The sequence below is a fragment of the Rhopilema esculentum genome, chromosome 13 (genome assembly GCF_057945365.1).
Source record: "Rhopilema esculentum isolate cy_ngs chromosome 13, ASM5794536v1, whole genome shotgun sequence".
Taxonomy (NCBI): Eukaryota; Metazoa; Cnidaria; class Scyphozoa; order Rhizostomeae; family Rhizostomatidae; genus Rhopilema; species Rhopilema esculentum.
Genome location: NC_142827.1, coordinates 5,871,680 through 5,891,783, shown reverse-complemented (window position 1 = coordinate 5,891,783; position 20,104 = coordinate 5,871,680). Strand labels below are relative to the sequence as shown.

The window sequence follows — 20,104 nt, the reverse complement described above, 5'->3', positions numbered from 1 at the left end:
TATTTGGAACCGATGATACGTAAATCTTTGACAAAGAAAGTGGATTTTAAATGGCGTCTCTTGCTACGTAATTTTTTTTGATACTTTGCTTTTTTCAAATTTCGTCACATATTGCTGGAATATTCCGTCGAAGCTGATCTAAATTTCTAGTAGTAAAATCTTGTCGCCATCTTTTCTGTGAAGATTTTTTTTTCTGCTGATCAGTTAGGCCATGCAAAGTTTGTCTACTTCTGTATACATCTGTATATCAGCCTTCTCTCTCTACCTAGACATAACGTGTAGAGAACAGGTTTAATTGAATAGAGCTTGGTGGATCATATGCCCGAGTTTCGACAGTCATTAAGTACTAATGTTCACGTCATTGTCTAAATTTTGCTTATAAACTATACTTCTAGACACATAACGTTAAAATTTAGATTTTGCAGTAAATTGACGATAAAGGCCATGTAAAGTTGTGCCCAAAATGCATTTGATGCTCTAGTTTATATAAATAATACACATTTACATTAGCTGCAAGATGCGACCCTTTAGTGGTGCCTTGCCAGTTTTAATCTCTTTTTAAAGAGTAGTTTGTTGTGGTGGCTGTCAACAGCCTTAAAATGTCGTTCATCGGTTATCTCTTTGCAAATATGAACGGATGCTCGTCCTCTTAATCGTCACACTTGTGTCTTTGCTTATGTACTGGCATAATTTACATTTTCAAATCACTTTTTGTCATTTCCACCTATCGATTCGCTTTTCCCACTTCCTTCCTTGCCTTTATTTGTCTCTTTATTTTTGGCCTCTTCATTTCCATTTGGATCTTCTTTTTCTCCCTCAGTCTCTTTGCCTGCATCACTTTCTTTATCATCCTGTTCATCGTCATCGTTATCTTCTTCATTGTCTTCCTCTGCAGTGTCTTCATCTTTTGCAATGCTTTCCTCTTCCTCAGTTTCTTCTTCCGCCGCATTTTCTTCATCAGCCGCTGTATTTTCGTCAGCCGCTGTGTTTTCGTCAGCCGCTGTGTTTTCGTCAGCCGCTGTGTTTTCGTCAGCCGCTGTGTTTTCGTCAGCCGCTGTGTTTTCGCCTTCGGCAGTGTCGTCTTCATTTTCACCTCCGTCATTCTCCTGAGCATCATTGTCTTTTTCCTCTTCCTCGCCCTTTTCAGATTCCTTTGCATCATTATCGTCTTTTTCAGTTTGACTATTATCGCCTTCACCTTCCTCATCTTCACCATCTTCTGCTTCTGGATCTTTGTCTTCGTTTCCCTCTTTATCTTCTTCAGCATCTTCTGCATTGTCGTCATTATCATCATCTTCCTCTTCGTCGTCATCCTCTTCGTCGTCATCCTCTTCGTTTTCATCAGAGAATAATTTTGAGTCATCTTCATCTTCAGACGTTTGTGGGAAATATTCATCGTCCGTTTCGTCATCTTCATCATCAGTTTTATATTGAATGTAATCATCACCTGAATTATCGTCTTCATAATTAATCCTGACCGGGCCTTCCGGTTCTTTCGGTTTCTCGTCTTCGTCGTCCTCATCTTCCTCTGGCTCCTCCTTTGTAGCTTCAGGTTCTGATTTTGGTTCTGGCTCAGGTTCAGACTCCGGTTCGCTTTCAGAAGATGCGGATTCAACAACGATGGGCGAAACTGGTTTCTTCTTCTGCTCCTTCCTTGCCTGTTCACGTTCCTTCTCCTTTTCTTCTCGTCTCATTTCTTTATATTCTTTTAACGTTAACTCGAATGGCTGCTTGCCTATTAGAGCAAGCCACTTCTTTTTGAACTCATACATTCGCAATGCTTGATACATTCCCCATTTGTTTATCAATACCGCTTTTCCCGTGTAGTTCGTAAAGTACTTGAGGTGATGAACACTAAAATGTTTGACAAACATCGGGATCCTTTGGCCCTCCAAGCATCGCTTGTTTACGAATTCTACCAACTTGTTTCTCTGTGAATGGAAAGAAATTCAAACTGAGATAAGGATTTGAATAAGTTCTAATGAATAAGGGATTGAGATGAAGTAGAGGCCGCAACACAACGAAAGTCCTTTGTTCAGGTGCAATCGTTTGCACAATCATTTGCACGAGTAAATGTCAACTCGTGTCAAATTCAACTCACTTTCTAGATCCGGGAGAAAATCGCCTCTAATGAAGTAAGGATTGCAACAAATATCTTTTTCAACCAAGATAGGAAGTAATTTTGAGCCAAAAGCCAAGATGTTTCAATGTTTCCCTGGAACAAAGATTCCATCTATACAGTGCAATTTTCAAAACACAACCCGGATTTGATCTTCCCAGGATAGGAACTCTCATGTGTCCAAACAGCTTTCTCATTTTGCTAGTAGACCTTATGAAGAATCCGTATAAGGTTTCTTTAGTAACTGAGTTTTTATCTCAACCAAAATGATCATTGTCTAAAATGGCATTGCTATTTGTGAGATGGGAAGATTTGATAGATAGTATCTTGGAAACTGCATCTTTTAAGGGGGATGCATAAACAAGACAGCTGTCTAAAGAAAAAGAATAGGTTATTTTACAAAAATAAAGAAACTTACAATTTTCTTATCAATGACAATCTCTCGCTTAAACTGTCTTTGTAGCAGGGCAATATCATTATCGGTTTCATCCTGGCTATCCAGCATCTGAAAAGGGATCACAAATATTTTGCTCCATTTTAAAATTTTATGAATTTGCAGTTAACTTATTCAAACGGCAATAAAGAATTATTAGCTGTGAGGAGTATTTGCTAATCGATTATTCGATATATATTCGTTATTTATTGCTTTTGCATCTCCTTCTTTAACCATAAATTTCTACAAACTTGAGCTGTTAAAGAAAGCTAAGAAACGATATGTAAGGTTAAAGAAGGCAAGTTTAAGGTGCATGTTTAACGAATGTTATAAGCAAAAGACGAATTCAATTTGAAGAAAAATTATGAGAGGCAATACACCGTGTCAGCTACAAACGTAGGAATACTTTGTATTTAGTTCGCTATAAAAACAGATAGAGTGTTATTTGCTTGTCTTTAAAGGTAGAAATAAGGCTTCGTGAACGAAGTCTATTAATGATCATCTTCATTTTTATCTTTTTGTCATCATCATTGCATCAGAAGCGATTGTTTTCGCGAAGACCAGGCATCTAACATTGCTGGCATTAGTGTAAAGTCTCAAATCTGGGCGTAAACACATGGTGCTATTAGCGAACACATAAAAACCACAACAAATTCCTCCTACGTACGTATTGTATATTTTGCTCCAGTTTAAGTAGCCTCTCCTTTAGGAAATGAACATCGCTGTAAAAAAAGATTTCCTAATCAATAAAAAAAACTACATGTGGTAGCTGCAGAAAAGAGAAGAAGCACAAATCGCTGCTATTAGATATGCTACAAAGTGGCTAATTGACCAGCAAATCTATAGCTAAATTTCAAATAGTTTCTACCTTTTTTGCGTCAAATCGTTTAACTGCAGTCAATAACATTGGTTTCAGATCTTTGAGTGACCAAGAGGTTTAACTTCTCCATAATTTATTGATGCAGTAAGTCAAAGATTTAGAACCTACACTAAAGCCAATTTGCGTTTAATTTTAACGTCGTGGCGATACTTGGTGCCCCTTTTACTTCAAAAACATGATTGACGCTAATAGCTTGCTCGTCAAAATATGCTAGCTGAAGGGAGGTAATTCGATGCGAAAAAAATCGTGCGTGCCTTCTTATATTGAGCTGTGGATTCGCTGGACAATTCGTCCTGTATAAATCTGCCCTAAGTTTTGATGGTAGCAATTTGACCAAACATGCAACAAGAGACTTTATATGGCAATGGAAAAAATAGTTTTGCACACACTGTCGTTTAGATAATAGTCTACTTGTGAAACTGGTGGATTTCATCGTCACAGTTCATGAAATAACTTTTGTATCATGTAACCGAATTTATAAAAATTGTGTCTTAATTCAATTATTTATTTTTACGTGTGTAAACAATTACAAACATGTGTCCTCCTCTCAACGGATACTCTTTTTCGTTTTAATGATGTTAATATATATCTCTAGACTAAGATCTCCTATTTACACCACGAATGTGCTGTTCTGAAATTGCACATCAAAGATTAAAGATTAAGATGAAAGATTAAATTCTGTAAGGTACAAGTACAAGCCTTAAAGATTAAATTCTTTAAGGTTTCTCGTTAATTGCTGACCGTGTTCCAACTTTTCAAGTATGATTCGGAATTCAGCAAATTTTGTTGCAACATGCATATCGTAATCCGAAGATTGGCAAACATTAGATTGTCATAGGCAACAGAATTTCTAAAGACGGTTCGTAGAGAATGCGGGAGAGTAACCGACCCAAGCGAGGCTCGAACTCACGACCCCTGACTTTGTACGTCAAGTGCTCTTCCACTGGGATGTTTGCTTTTACTAAATTGCTCCTTAACGCTTTTTTTTCTGAAGGGAAGTTATACTTTATCAAAGCCTGCCACAATTTTTTGCCAATTCCCTTGCATGCCAATGTAAATTGCAAGAATCAGAACACTTGCCTGTTCCCTTGCGCTCTCTTTGCATGTTCGATTCTTAAGAAGGATCTAAGGGAATAAAAAAATCTTTCATCGAAACATTGTGGTGACCATTATATTCTTATTTCATTTATTGAAAGTTTTTTTTGTAATGTGAGAAATGTTATTATTATGCTCTTTTCTTAGCTTCCTATAACGAGTTCAACTGACTTGACCTCTTTTTTGACTTGACCTCTTTTTCGCAAATTTTGATAAACTACTTCGAATATTGGAAATCTCTCTTCACTGATAACATTTTTATTTGAACTCTTCAAACTTCAAAATGAATTGCACTCGCTGGTATGATGAAATAATGAATAACTTGATCGAACTAAATATACAATACTCATAAAATCAAATTTCAGACCTATTAAGAAAAAATCGAGAAAAAATAGTAAAGAGCAAAATCATAAAGAGGACAGAGCAGCAAATTGAGAATAGCGATAAAAAAAAGACGAGGTTCATTAAAAAAGGCAATTTTGGAATAATAGAATATATAAAACTTAAAAAGGGACCAACGTTGCTAAAATTGATACTAAACATGACCGATTTAAAAGCTAATTAAAAAGGAAAATATGATAATATAAAATGCAGAGGGTGTGGATTACTTGAAGAAAAGACAGAACATTTATGGCAATGCGAAAAATTCAAAAGACATCTTCCAGGAATGGAACAAATTCTAAAAAGCAATGCAAAAGGCCTGATAGAAATCGAGAGATTGGTTGAATTTTTTCAAACCTAAGTGAAAATTAGCCTGTCGTACTATACTGCATGTGACGTCTTTCCTGGCAATTCTGTGTTTGTGTTTAGTTACTGCTCCGAAACGGAATTTGGCGAGATATATTATTAAATTATTATTAATATTATTAACATACGAGTTTCGTCTGACTTGTGGGGGTCTTGCTTCGAATCGTGGCCTGAAAACAATCAAAGTTTATATTGTCAGACGGACAGGTGGATTGGTTCTCAAACATTGACATGGGAATGAACATATTCCATTAATTAGAACAGTCTGCTTGGCAAAAATTAACTATTAAATGAAGCTGTTGATTTAGAAGCACAATAATACCCAAAGCAATAATTAACAGCCTCGATTTTGAAATTTATTTCATTAAAATCTCCGTTAAATAGCTTACGTGAAATTCGCATGTTTATCTCGGGCTCAAACTTGTGAATACGTTGTCTGAATATAGCTTGCTACCTCCCCTTTTCCTTAAACCATTACCCTGGGTACCAGACTCACTATATATAGTGAGTCTGGTACCCAGGGTATTAAACCATATGATTGTATAGAGAGTGCTATTTTCATAGAAATATGGCTTTTCGTTAAAACCGGAACTAGTGAGATGGTGGACGACATCATTGCAAGGGTGAAAGAGTTATCTTTCTGCTTTTCGCTGCTGTTTGTTTAAGTAATATTCTCAATTAGCTTGCATGTACCTGTGACTTGCTGCTGTTTTTGCTCTTTCTAATTGTTGGTCTTCACTTTTTTCTTTTCCATCTTTTAGTTTCCTGTCTACCTGTTATATAAACAGAGAATTGAGCATCACCCAAAATAAAGCACATAGCTTCAATGTAGATATCCTTAAAACCATAGTCTCACCTTACTTTCGAATCGACATGCAGCTGGATATTAATTCCTGTTTAGCATAAGGATAAAAAGAAACTTCCTTTTCACATGTTATCTTCCCGCTACTCTTAGCCTTCTGAAATATTGAATTGTAAACCGAAAGTTGGTTTATATTAGATTCAAGATGGAGTCAGCTCAAGACATTTGTAGAGCTTTAATTAAAGAAAACTCCTACTAGACTTTAGCAGACTTGTCGTCGTAGTAAACTTTCTATCCACTGAATTTGTCCCTTAGTTTTTTAGATAGCCTACAATTGTAACGAATGTGTCCTTTATACATTTGAATAAAGCACCCTCATTTTCTTCATCCTTCACTTGCCTAAAGAACCTATCCTAAATCTGTGCTTTCGAATCATTGTGTGTTTGTAAGCACCAATGCGAACACAAAGGAGAAAACAGCAATTAAAGCCTTTGGTATTATACTTACCATTATTATCATCGACATTTGCCACTTTACTTTTTCTTCTAATCTTGAAAGCTTCTCCGATATCTCTGGGTTATTTCCATTATTCGTTGACGACTTTCTCATGTTCCAAACCTTAACAATTTGACAAATTTTTGTTAATTGAAAATCCTCTCTTTATTCTAAAACTAGTTCTTTCTAAATTTCTTGTTGTCACATACTCTTAGATAGGTTTTTATTCTTTCATTTTTAAGCAATCCCTCATTTATCTATTTTGATTAAAATCATGTCTACACTTTATAGCAGCCTTGTAAGTTACAGAACCTTGAAATATAATTTATTTGGTGTTTTTCAACAATCACCTGACCCTTCGCTTGAATGCTTTAAGTTACAGGTATAAGCCTTAAAGATTGAATTCTTTAACGTTTTTCTCGTTAATTGCTGACCGTGTTCCAACTTTCCAAGTATGTATTCGGAATTCAGCAAATTTTTTGCAACATGCGTATCGTAATCCGAAGATTGGCAAACATGAGATTGTCATAGGCAACAGGATTTATAAAGACGGTTCGTAGAGAATGCGGGAAAATAACCGACCCAAGCGAGGCTCGACCTCACGACCCCTGACTTTGTACGTCAAGTGCTCTACCACTGAGCTCCCGGGAAATAAGATTACAAACATTAGGTTAAAAAATTTGTTTTACTTTTCACTGTTTGATATTGTTAGGGTCTGATGTAGTCCTTAAAGCAGATATTTTACTAGCATTTTTAGCAAATAAATTCCTTTCTCTAAGAAAAAATTATGATCGTGTATGTGTGTTGTTTTAATTATGGTTTTTAGACTCAACATAGGTATCAAGTTACCTAAATATAATTTGTCGTATAAAAAACACGATCTCATAAAATTATTGCCTCAAAATAAAGTGACTGAAAACAGAAATTTCTTTCAATTAGAGATATGCTATAAATTTCCTTCAAAATGATATTTTGAAATAAATCTTTAACTTACTCTACTTGCTTGCATTTTCCTAGTCAGCTTCTCTTCTAGATCTGATACCTTTTCATCAACCTCAATTAATATTTCTTCTTTTAAGCCATTTTGTACTTGCGATTTACGCGTCTGTGAAAGGTAGCAACGATTACTGTTAATCTATTTTTCGTAAGACACCTTCTCGCAAATTGTGATGTTAAACTTTTAAACAAACAGATTTGTAAATAGTTCACTCTCCAAATACACCCTTTATCTATTTCTCATAAGACACCTTCTCCCAAAGTGTGATGTATAACCTTTGAAACAGATTTGTAAATATTCCCATTAACAGTAGCTGGTATTCTAACGAGTATTTTTAATTTCTTTATTGCACTATTGTTAGTTTTCAGATTACGATAGTTCTACATTGTGTTATGTTTGTTATTAGTTATTTTTACTAAAAAAATATACATGAAAATTTTTACTCTAATATTCAATCTTGAAACTTTAAGGAATATTTAAAACTTTAAACATGTTTTAAAGCCTTGCTCAAATCTCAACTTGATATTAACTTAAACCAGTTTTAAATTCATATGTACGTGTGACTATGTATTATAATTTTTCATCTGTTAATTTTATTTTTAAAGATTCCATGGAATGTTTATATTCATGTAAATCTGCGCTTTACTGGCCTATTGCCAAATAATTATTGTTATCCGTTATCATTCTACTTTTATTATTTACCTTTAACAATTCATCATACTCTGCTAATATTTCCCTGATTTCAACCATTTCCTTCTCCAACTCATACAATTGCTCATAGTTAGCTCCTTCATCCGTTGCCACCGGTGTCTGCATCTTTCGATATTAAGTCAATGAAATTTATAAAGGAAATTTGAGCGAATTTAATTTCAAGGTGATACGTAAAACTGGAATTGCTGTATTACAAACTGATCAATGTTACCATTATTTTTGAATATTTTTAATGCTATCGTGACAATACAGTACAACATATCGTATATATAAACTTTTTTCGTAGTTATTTTTCCTGATATTGGACAATTGGTTTATTTTAAACAACGGTAAAATAATAGCCACTATGTGCATGAGAAATTACAGTAGATAATCAGTTTTCAGGAAGATTCAGTTTTAGGGCAAATAGAATATTATTTTTGTAAATTAATTATTTATAGTTATTTTTCCACGATTTTTCAACAACCAATACTGGCTAAGAAGTCTTGATACATTTAATGATATTTATATATTCATTAATATATTTCATCAATTTTTTGCTTAGATCTTAGTGAAAATATTCGTGTGAAGCAAATTCTTTAGTAAAGACAATCGACAGATACTAAAGCGACTGGAGCCATCTCTCGAACAAGTATTGGCCAATCAATGAGCGTGAATGGTATCATTCTTATTGATTGGCTAATTTTGATTAGAGGATGGCTTAAGTCATTTAAAGAATCTGATTGCCTTTAGTTGGAATTGAAGTAGTGGATATCGCACAATACCTTCATTCTCTCATGGGCTTTTAGTCTTTTATCCAAGTCCTTCAAGTGATTTTCAAGAGGAGGCACTACTCGCAACACATGACTACAGTTTGAATCAGCTCTCTAAAGGAATAAAATATAATTATCAATCGAAGAAGGACCCATGTACACCCCCTTTGTTAGGCAGTAAAGATTCACTGACAGTTTGATAAAGTCTATAAGTTTTAAAAAAAAGCTCCTTATAATGTGAAATACTAGTAACGCCGTATCAGAATCCTCACATTCATGGTAAAAGCGATTAATGTATTGATACTTCAGGATTGTCTGTCTTAAGTATTTGATCGCTTAAAATGTAGTTAGCTAAAGGTCTGCTGTTTTCATTAAGAGGCGATTTCACAATCCGGGGTTAAAAGTGAGTTGTCAATTCAGTTAACTCATTTTGATAAATTTTTGACCGTTATCATAATTATCAAATCACGACTGAACAAAAGATTTTCAATCAAGCACTTGATGTTACAGAAGGCCACGTCATAATGAACTGTGCTCTGGACACGTCGAGTTAAATATTGTGACGAGGGCCCATGTCTCTCAAAATTTCCACCGAAGCAAAAGAGGCCATTTTCAATCATTTATAAATGCCTATTTCATTTTGAAAGGATCCGTTCTAATAACTGCTTCGTTACATCTATTGATGTGCCTGCTTCTGTGCGTGGAAAACATTTGTTCCCTCAAAACATTGCCTCTTTTTGCACTGAGAAACTTCGAATGAAGTCCTTAATTCTTCTCTTAGAATGTCATTATTTTCCAGGAAATAGGCATTTTTGTACCTGAAACACATTTTTGTGTTCTGCTAGTTTGTCTTTAACTTCAGTCAGTTCTTGTTGCATTAAAAACACTTCTTTCTGACGGTTTTCTTCATTTTTGTTAAAATTCTGCAATTAGAATGCATCATCATTAAGAATGTAGATTTGAGGAAATCACAACTAACATTCCGAAAGGATAGTTATTCAGTAATTTGCTCACAAGGAGCGGAATAAACCCTCTATAGAGACCTGGCACTAGATACCCCCCCTCCCCCCAAGAAATTTTTCGAGTGACGCCCCTGGGCTAGTCTATAAATCTGCGTTTCAGTTTCTTTACATGAGCTCACTTACACACCCTGCAATGATAAACAGTAGCTGTTGACTTATTAAACTTACCTGAATCTTTTTGTCGTGATCTTTTAATCTTTCGCTCAATTCGACAACATCCCTTTCCAGTGAATAAACTTTTTCATATGTAAGCTCATCGGTTACTGATGGTGTCTGTAGGACGGAAGGGTATTTGTTACTTTTTTAAACGCGTTTGTCTTAATGAAGAAACCTCTGTGAGAGGGAAGCATACGAGGAAAGGTGAGAAGGTGTAAGTAAAGATAAAAGCTTTGTTACCGAGAAAGTGAAAAGTTTGCGAGAGGGGGGGCCAGAGAGGGCTTTTTGTAGCTTTGTAGGGACGCATTGTCAGCTTGTACACTATTTGAAAACACGTCAAATTACGGAGCTCGCCCACAGTGAGGTATGAAGGTGAAGTAGTCCGAGTGTTGAAGTAAGTCGAAAGAAAAAGAACTATCAGCAGGACGTATACATTCGGAGAGTGGGGGGGGGGGGGAGGGGGGCGGTCGTAATTTGAAATTACTCACTAGACTGTCCAAAAGCATACAAAAAGCGTCCTCGAAGAATTTGTGCTGTTTTTAATTTTGAGAAATTATCCTTTTCTGCTCTGTTCAGTTTTAAGGCCAAATGATTTCGAAAGACCGAGGGCTGTTTCTCTCACACGACGAGCAGGTCTTCCCATAGAGGACTAAGTTTCATACTGTGTAAAGTGATATTAAGAACAGGATCATGAGAGCTAAGCTACAACATTTAAAAATCTGAGAGATTTTAACAGCAAGGATATTATGATGTCATGGAGACATTAAATTAAAGAATACTTTTATTTTAGGTTTAGTGATTCTTAATGATGTGACGTAAAACAAGTTTCATGTACTCGTTAAACCTTGCCTCCAGGTGCTAGAAACTCACAACTGAATTCTGGATAAACAAAACACTTGTTTGAGTCACGTATTATTAATCAGTCACCTTTGAATCATTTTCCTGGTCTTTGGACTTTTTCTCAACGTAAGAGAGGCGTGACTCTAAATTAGACACAGCTGTTGTAGTGTTGTTATCCGAAGACTGTAATTGCTGTAAATTGAACAAACAGACCCATTCGAGCGACTTCATTTCTCAAGTAGTTTGGGCACCTTACTCTATTACCATGCAATACTTTATACAAGGGCTTTTCTCTGCACAAATATGTTCTGTTTTATCTGTTAGTGTTTAAATTATTGCTATTTTCAGAAAAGTAAGCTTAAGAGTTTATAATAGTTTAGCATTTGTGGCTTCTATCTAGCATTAATTCAACATTCATAATAAATAAGTTCTTTAGATTCATAAGGTTTTATGCTCTTAAACCGACAATCATGTGTAGTCCTATAAATTCTATGTTTTATATTTTATATCAATATGTGTTATTTTTATTCTTTTTTGAAAACACAAGACGGTGAATTTTCCACAAGCAAAATTGGCAGCCATCTCTTCAGAATCATATGCTTTGTATTAGAATCCTGTATCTCGCATTCTTATCCAAAATAGTGGCAAGGGAGGCTGAACCAACTCTTCTGATTTCTGTAATCTTTCTCTAGAAGTGCTTACCAAGTTTTTGTTAACAACAAATTACATAGATTGTGCACTAAAACCTTACAGAAGAGTTTTCCAGATTTGCCAAATCTGCTCTAGAAGATTCACAGACAATTATTAAAATCAAGGCCACTGCTTTTTCTATGGACCTATGTGGTAAATTCACCGTTTTGTTTCAATGTACCTCGATGCTTTCGCGAATCTTATTCAGTTTTATTTCGACGTCATCCAACCGTTGGTCGATGATTGGATATACCTGCTTTATACTTTCTCTGTTAGATTTGATTTCCTAAAAGCAAATCACATTAAAGTTTATTCCTATATAAGGCATATTTATTGTTTATGTTGAGGTTGATTTTCTTAAATTTGACATCCGAAAAACATAAGATTATTTTTTTTATTGAGTTCCCTACTCCTGTTAAATTTAATAATGTAAAACGTTATCTTAAAAACAAAGTTAATCATTTTATCATTAGTTATTTAAGATAGCTCTTTTTATTATTAATTCTCTGAATTATTATTAAGTTCAATATTTTTTCAAACAATTTAAGGTTTTAGTAATTATAAATTTGTATTTTTTTGTTCATAATCACCCATTCTTATTACCTTCTCCAATACTATGTTTTTATCGCTCATTTTTTCATCCAACTGATCAAGGCGCTTTTCCATTTGTTGATCTAGCTCTCTTATAGATTTGGTGTTCTAGGGAATCATAATTTCGTATCATTATATTTATACTATAAATTATAAGCAAAAATTTATATATTTCTCTTTGAATTGTTATATCCTTTTAATTTTCTGAATGATTAAATACATGCTAAAATTCTACACCCTGTAAGGTTTATTATATTACTGTATGTCGCTTCATACCAACGTTTAATAGTGTTAAACGTTATCTTTAAAGCAAAGTTAATAATTTTGTAATTAGTTATTTAGGATAGCTCTTTTTATTTATACTGAATCGCCATTTTCTTATAAGACTGAATTATTATTAAGTTCAATATTTTTTCACACAATTTAAGGTTTTAGTAATTATAAATGTGTATTTTTTTGCTCATAACCAACCATTCTTATTACCTTCTCCAATACTATGTTTGAATCGCTCATTTTTTCATCCAACTCATAAAAACGCTTTTCCATTTGTTGATCTAGCTCTCTTATAGATTTGGTGTTCTAGGGAATCATAATTTTGTATCATTATATTTATACTATAAATTATAAGCAAAAATTTATATATGTTTCTTTGAATTGTTATGTCCTTTTAATTTTTGAATGATTAAATACATGCTAACATTCTTCACCCTGTTAGGTTTATTATATTACTGTATGTCGCTTCATACCAACATTTGTTTATTATATCTTAAAAGAAATATATATAATAGTTCTGTTTATTCATGAAATTTTAATATATAATAGAATTATGTAAGGTGAATAAATTTTAGCTTATTAATGATATATTTCTTATAATCTCATAATATTTATATCAATTGTATTGATATGATATTTTCTTACTTTGAAACGATATGATACCTTTTTAGTTTTCTGCAGATCGGTTAAGTTTTAATATCTAGAAAGTTTATTTTGAATTTATTTGTCCTTTACTCATCATCATAAGCTGCATTATATCTCCAATTTAGGCATTTGTAATGTGTTTATTAATTAATGTAACATTTATAATGAATTTTCCCCTTTTAATGTCATTTATACCTTCTCAAATTCTTGTTCTTTATCGTCTAGTTTTGCATCAATGTGTGAAATACGCTCGTCCAACTGATCAATAATTATCTTTTGCACTCCATCAAAAGAATCCGAATTCTAGAAAATGTGAAACATGATTCTGCTGAACTAAGTAGAGCAAGTCAATCAATTTGAACCGTTGTCAAGCAGTTTCTACTCTATTAATGCTAGGCGTATGCTTATCCAAAACAGTAGGTTTTTTTATGAAGCTGCACTAAATTTCTATTTTCAGACATTTGGTTATGTTATTTATCTTTCCATATCTCTGCTGGCTTTGGTTTAATATTCTCAAGCCTTAAAGGATGGCTATCTCAAAGCCAAAGTACTAACAAAAATCAGTCAATAGACAATATTTCTTGTCCTAGAAAGAGTTTAGTTTGTTTAGGATTCCGTATTCTGTGCTTCATTCTAGACAATTAAAAATGCTTTAAATGTAAATCATTGCACACAAATTAACATTTTTCCAATTTTGCATTTAATTACTTAACCATTTCCAATATTTCTCTACTGTCTTTGCACTGGAACACATTTTTACCAAAGTCAATGGTTACTTTTCTTTTTCAAACTTCAAAGTTAAGTGGCTAAATAAACCCCCTCTATTTCCCCCTTCTTTTTCACATGATATCACGTGTCACATCACCATTGCTGTGACTCAGTATGACAAAACTTATTCAAACATATCTGCATTATTCACATCTAATTTATTTATTTATTTTTTACCTAAACAATCATTCTTAGTTCACATTTAATACCTTGCTGTTTTCAACAGCACTACCAGCCCTTGTTTCCACGTTGACTGTCCTCTCCCTAATTAGAGGCAATATGTTCTGTACGGTTTTTCTTATTGCTCCGATTTCCTGAAATAAAATATTTATTTAGCAAATACTTTATTATTCTCAAAATCAATATTTTCTTAGCTTTAGTCATTCTATCCATTTTATTTTATATTTTGTGGATTGGTTATCATATTTTGTTTAGCAGCCTTATTTTAACCACGTTTTATATTTTGCATTCTTCAAAAATGGCTTTGAAAAACGCAAACATTTAAGTAAACTAAAGCTTTTAGTTTGACACTCTTCAGAGTTTTAAAACGTCAGAACATAGATCGAAAACTCTACGTTAGGAAATATATATACCCAGTTGTGGATCGAAATAGGCCAATCAGAAACGCGAGCACTTTGTGCCGCTTGCCTATTGAGAATGTTACCAATGGAGTCCTAAGGTAAAAACGAACTCCTTTTGTCTACACAATAACAGTTTTTTCGTGCTTATGTAGATAGATTCCAAAACTGCTAGATGGAACGACGATCGGGCTTTACTAATAATCCGAAACATGTCGCCATTATAGTCTGACTGGCCTATTTCGACCCACAACTGGGTATATATATTTCCTAGCGTAGAGTTTTCGATCTTTTTTCTGACGTTTTAAACTCTGAAGAGTGTTAGACGAAACGCTTTAGTTTACTCAATGTTTGCTTTTTTCGAAGCCATTTTCAAGTTTTTTACCACCAAATGATTTTTTGCATACTTCAAAAACCGCTCACTAGTTGAATGAGTCCAAAAATTTGGTATATCTTTGAATTTCTTACAATAGTTTTTACCTAAATTTCCGCTAAGTCGAACTTGCGTTCAGAGCTGCAATGCATAAGCTTTATAATCAAGATTCAGTTACAGCATAACGAGGTTATCTAGTTATTTTTATGATTTGTTTTCATTAAAGCTTATTAGCGTTGGTTTATCACTGTTTCCAGTACTTCGTATGTCTCCCATTTTGCATCAAAACAATCAATTCTCTTTCTCATCAATTGTTCTTCAAGATGAGCAAGTCTGAAAGTACATTGTATATTTTCATATGTATCTAATTAGCTTTTCTATTCTCATCGATTGTTTATCAAAATTGGATACTTTTAGCAATTCCTCGATATTTTCATCCAAATTGACTAGATTATTTTCAGTTTCTATTTTCTTGGAAATTTTTTGATATACCTGGTTCAAATCTGCTTCCTGATTGCTTAACTTGCCATCAATATCTGCCAGATGCTCTTCCAATTTTCTGACTGATTCCATCTCATTCCTTTTTTCTGATTCTAGCCTCTAATGAATTTTTAATCAAAATTTGTTACAAATTAATAGATGTCAAAATTTTAATCGTTTAAATGATTTTGAGAAGGTCCAAAGTTGGGTTTTATTGGTTGTACTTAAATTTATAATCAATAATGTAACTGAATTTATGCACACATTAAATGATTTATGTATTTAAAGTTTATTTCTTCTATTGCTGTTTATATTTATAGTTTACCTTTTCAAGGGCCAGTTTCTGATCAGCCAGTTTATCTTCAATGTTACTGTTAAGTTTCTCCAGGCTTCGATCGATATCACTAATGGAGTCTGTCGCCTAAACACGATGCACAAAATTAGCATCTATACAACAGATATTCTCTATCAAAAAAGCTTCCTTTTTCTTTGCAAAGGGAATTCATTCCTCTCAAAGATATTTTTCCTTTTTACAAAAATCAGTATTTAATTGCTAACACAAATGATGAAACAAACAATAGATAAATTCTTTAACATTAAGAACCGTTTATGAAAGATATTACTTATTTTAGAACTTAGGGTTGAGTGCTATTTAGGTCTTTTTTCACATAAAAGATAGAAAAAAATTATAAGCTATTATTTTTTAATAAATCAGAAAATATGTCTCAATCTATTTTTAAAAGGTTAACGAGGTAGTGTTTAGCTTTTGCCTTTTTACCACAAATTTAACTCTTTTTTTCTCTTCAGTGAGGTAATTCGCAAAATAAACCATAGCTTGATTTGGCCTATTTTGATTTGCTGCTGTCCAGCCAATGGCCTTGTTGATTGTAGATAGAAGAATAGAAGCGAAGTAGTGTTGACGTCAGTGCTGTTTCTAGACTCTTATTGGTTAAAGTTTAGATTCATCAAAAGTAATTTTAAATTCGCAATTTGTTTACTTAATGTGATGAATAATTGCGTTATTAGTTATTTGCTTCGGACAAGTTGTCATAATAAAGGAATTTGTTCCTTTCAAAAATATTTCTAAAATATTTAAACAATTTGTTAAAAATTATGAACTGTCAATATTTTTAATCGTTTAAATGATTTTTAGGAAGTCCAGACTTGAGTTTTATTTATCATACTTCAATTATATATAATTAATAATATCCTTATATATCTTTTAAGGTTTAATCCATATATAAGAATTTATCCATATATAAAATTATTCATGTATTTAAGGTTTAATTTTTCTATTGCTGTTTATATTTATAATTTACCTTTTCAAGGGCCAGTTTCTGATCAGCCAGTTTATCTTCAATGTTACTGTTTTGTTTCTCCAGGCTTTGATTGATATCACTAATGGAGTCTGTGGCCTAAACACGATGCACAAAATTAGCATCTATACAACAGAAATTCCCTTTCAAAGAAAGCTTTCTATTTCTTTCCAAAGAGAATTTCTTTCTTGCAAAAATACTTTTCCTTGTGACTAAAATCAGCACTTCTTGTTTAACCAAATGATTAACTAAACAATAAATAAGTATTTTAATGCTGAAAATTGTTTATGCAAGATGTTTTTTATTTTAGCTCGGAGGTTGGGTTTTTAAATTCTAATACACGTAAATGAAGTCAAAGAAAATTTTACTTCATTATTCTTGAAGTAATCAGAATATATATTTTATAAGCTAGCTGAAGTAAACTTTCGCTTTTGGTTTTTCAATAACTGAATTAACTCTTTTTTCTTTAGTAAAAGAAATTACCGAAAAAAATGTTGTTAGATGAAGCCAATTTTGCTTGGCTACTGTCCAGTAAATAGCCTCGTTGATCACAGATTGGAAGCGAGGCAATGTTGACGTAATTGCTTTGCAAGACACCTATTGATTAAGTTTTAAAAGGAACATTTAAAAGTAACATGATTAATTTGACTGAATTTATCTCATTATCTCATTATCATTTAATTACCTTGAAAAAGTCGTGATAATCAAAATATTCAAGATTTATTTACCTTATCGATTCTCGAGCTTTGCTCATTTATTCTTGAATCAAAATTGTTAAAATGCCTTTCCAGCTGTTCATTTAGTTGGTCAACAGAGCCAAATGCCTAAAATGTTCGCATAAAGCTGATTTGGGAGAGCGAAGGTTTTTTTTTATTTAATTTACTTATTTCATATGAATGTTAAAAGTATTTATGTCAAAATATTTAGCTATGTTTGTTTATCCTGGCCGTTGATAACATTTTAATTTTTATGTTTATTTGTTTACATCTGCTGAATGTAATTTAAAAGTATCCAACTTTGAGAAATTGTATTAATTAGTATTAATATTTTACTATATTCTTCTGTTTATATTTATGTTTATGAATGTAATTACATCATAGCAAGTTTTACCTTCTCAAATTTTTCCCTATGGTCATTCAGCCGATCATCGAAGTCTGAGAATCGCTCTTCTAGTTGTTGGATCGACTCTCGGTCACTTCTCATTGACTCTGGTGTCTAGCAATATGCACATATTACAAAATTTATTCAAACTTATTGTCTGTCATATTGTTATGGTTTTAAATAACTGAAGCAACTTTTAATCAAAATTTGTTACAAAATAATAGATGTCAAAATTTTTAATCGTTTAAATGATTTTTAGAAGGTCCAGATTTGAATTCGGTTTATTATACTTAAACTTATTACACTGGATTTATCCACACATTAAATGCTTTATGTATTTAAAATTAATTTAATTTTCCTTTTACTGTTTATATTTATAATTTACCTTTTCAAGGGCCAGTTTCTGATCAGCCAGTTTATCTTCAATGTTACTGTTAAGTTTTTCCAGGCTTTGATTGATATCACTAATGGAGTCTGTGGCCTAAACACGATGCATGAAATTAGCATTTATGCAACAGAAATTCCCTATCAATGAAACCTTCCTTTTTCTTTGCAAAGGGAATTCATTCCTTTAAGAAATATTTTTCCTTTTTACGAAAATCGGTATTTAATGATCAACACAAATGATGAAACAAACAATAGATAAATGCTTAATAGATAACAACAGATAAATGAGAATAACACATATTGATAAGTACCCTATATTATTTATTTTAGAACTTAGGGTTGAGTGTTATCTAGGCCTTTTTTCACATAAAAGATAGAAAAAAATTATAAGCTATAATTTTAAAATCAATCAGAAAGTATGTCATGATCTACTTTTTAATGGATTACCTAGGTAGTTTTTAGCTTTTGCCTTTTTACCACAAAATTAAATTTTTTCCTCCTCAGTGAAGTAATTCGCCGAATTAACCATAGCTTGATTTGGCCTATTTTGATTGGCTGCTGACCAACCAATAGCCTTTTTCATTGTAGATAGAAGCAAGGTAGTGTTGACATCAGTGCTGTTTCTAGACTCTTACTGCTTGAAGTTTAGATTCATCAAAAGAAATTTTAAATTCGCAATTTGTTTGCTTTATGTGATGAATAATCGCGTTATTAGTTACTTGCTTCGGACAAGTTGTCATAATCAAGGGAAGTTGTTCCTTTCAAAATATTTCTAAAATATTTAAACGATTTGTTACAAATTATGAACTGTCAATATTTTTAATCGTTTAAATGATTTTTAGGAAACCCAGACTTGAGTTTTGTTTATCATACTTCAATTTATAATTAATAATATCCTTGAATTTATCCATATATAAAATTATTTATGTATTTAAGGATTAATTTTTCTATTGCTGTTTATATTTATAGCTTACCTCTTCTGGGGACAGTTTCTGATCAGCCAGTTTATCTTCAATGTTACGGTTCAGTTTTTCCAAGCTTTGATTGATATCACTAATGGAGTCTGTGGCCTAAACACGATGCACAAAATTAGCATCTATGCAACAGAAATTCCCTATCAATGAAACCTTCCTTTTTCTTTGCAAAGGGAATTCATTCCTCTCACAGATATTTTTCCTTTTTACAAAAATCAGCACTTTATGTTTAACCAAATGATGGATTAAACAAATTTTAACACTAAGAATTATTTATGCGAGATTTAATTTATTTTGAAACTGAAGATTAGGTTTTTAAAGTCTACTATACACAGAAATGATGTCAGAGAAAGTTTTACTTCATTATTCTTGAAGTAATCAGAATATATATTTTATAAGCTAGCTGAAGTAGTCTTTCGCTTTTGGTTTTTCAATAACTTAATTAACTTTTTTCTTTAGTAAAACAAATTACCGATACAAATGGTGCTAAATGAGGCCCATTTTGCTTGGCTACTGTCCAGTAAATAGCCTCGTTGATCACAGATTGGAAGCGAGGCAATGTTCACGTAATTGTGTTGCAAGACACCTCTTGAGTAAGTTTTTAAAGGAACATTTAAAAGTAACATGATTAATTTGACTGAATTTATAATAGCTTTATCATTTAATTACTTTGAAAAAGTCGTCATAATCAAAGTATTCAAGATTTATTTACCTTATCGATTCTCGAGCTTTGCTCATTTATTCTTGAATCAAAATTGTTAAAATGCCTTTCCAGCTGTTCATTAAGTTGGTCAACAGAGCCAAATGCCTAAAATGTTTGCATAAAGCTGATTTGGAAGAGCGAAGTTTTTTATTTGATTTAATTTACTTATTTCATAT

The 20,104-nt window shown here is 32.6% G+C and overlaps 2 protein-coding genes across 3 annotated transcripts in view; one reads left to right on the top strand and one right to left on the bottom strand.

Moving 5' to 3' along the window:
- LOC135691680 (uncharacterized) overlaps nucleotides 1–20,104 on the top strand; it is a 57,263-nt gene that overhangs the window by 15,987 nt on the left and 21,172 nt on the right. The window lies entirely within an intron of this gene.
- The window catches only part of LOC135691681 (uncharacterized), a 38,966-nt gene continuing 19,179 nt past the window's right edge, over nucleotides 318–20,104 (bottom strand). Inside the window, exons 11-36 of the mRNA XM_065209623.2 lie at nucleotides 19,938–20,033; nucleotides 19,226–19,321; nucleotides 18,250–18,345; nucleotides 17,874–17,978; nucleotides 17,492–17,587; nucleotides 16,767–16,862; nucleotides 15,773–15,868; nucleotides 15,460–15,567; nucleotides 14,226–14,330; nucleotides 13,444–13,551; nucleotides 12,814–12,909; nucleotides 12,343–12,438; nucleotides 11,921–12,025; nucleotides 11,137–11,241; nucleotides 10,222–10,326; nucleotides 9,850–9,954; nucleotides 9,044–9,145; nucleotides 8,271–8,384; nucleotides 7,566–7,676; nucleotides 6,584–6,694; nucleotides 5,968–6,047; nucleotides 5,403–5,444; nucleotides 4,513–4,557; nucleotides 3,220–3,274; nucleotides 2,538–2,624; nucleotides 318–1,931 (exon numbers count right to left, since the gene is read on the bottom strand). Coding sequence (XP_065065695.2) covers nucleotides 705–1,931; nucleotides 2,538–2,624; nucleotides 3,220–3,274; nucleotides 4,513–4,557; nucleotides 5,403–5,444; nucleotides 5,968–6,047; nucleotides 6,584–6,694; nucleotides 7,566–7,676; nucleotides 8,271–8,384; nucleotides 9,044–9,145; nucleotides 9,850–9,954; nucleotides 10,222–10,326; nucleotides 11,137–11,241; nucleotides 11,921–12,025; nucleotides 12,343–12,438; nucleotides 12,814–12,909; nucleotides 13,444–13,551; nucleotides 14,226–14,330; nucleotides 15,460–15,567; nucleotides 15,773–15,868; nucleotides 16,767–16,862; nucleotides 17,492–17,587; nucleotides 17,874–17,978; nucleotides 18,250–18,345; nucleotides 19,226–19,321; nucleotides 19,938–20,033 — 3,588 coding nt within the window. The 3' untranslated portion in view covers nucleotides 318–704. The remainder of the gene's footprint in view (nucleotides 1,932–2,537; nucleotides 2,625–3,219; nucleotides 3,275–4,512; nucleotides 4,558–5,402; nucleotides 5,445–5,967; nucleotides 6,048–6,583; nucleotides 6,695–7,565; nucleotides 7,677–8,270; nucleotides 8,385–9,043; nucleotides 9,146–9,849; nucleotides 9,955–10,221; nucleotides 10,327–11,136; nucleotides 11,242–11,920; nucleotides 12,026–12,342; nucleotides 12,439–12,813; nucleotides 12,910–13,443; nucleotides 13,552–14,225; nucleotides 14,331–15,459; nucleotides 15,568–15,772; nucleotides 15,869–16,766; nucleotides 16,863–17,491; nucleotides 17,588–17,873; nucleotides 17,979–18,249; nucleotides 18,346–19,225; nucleotides 19,322–19,937; nucleotides 20,034–20,104) is intronic.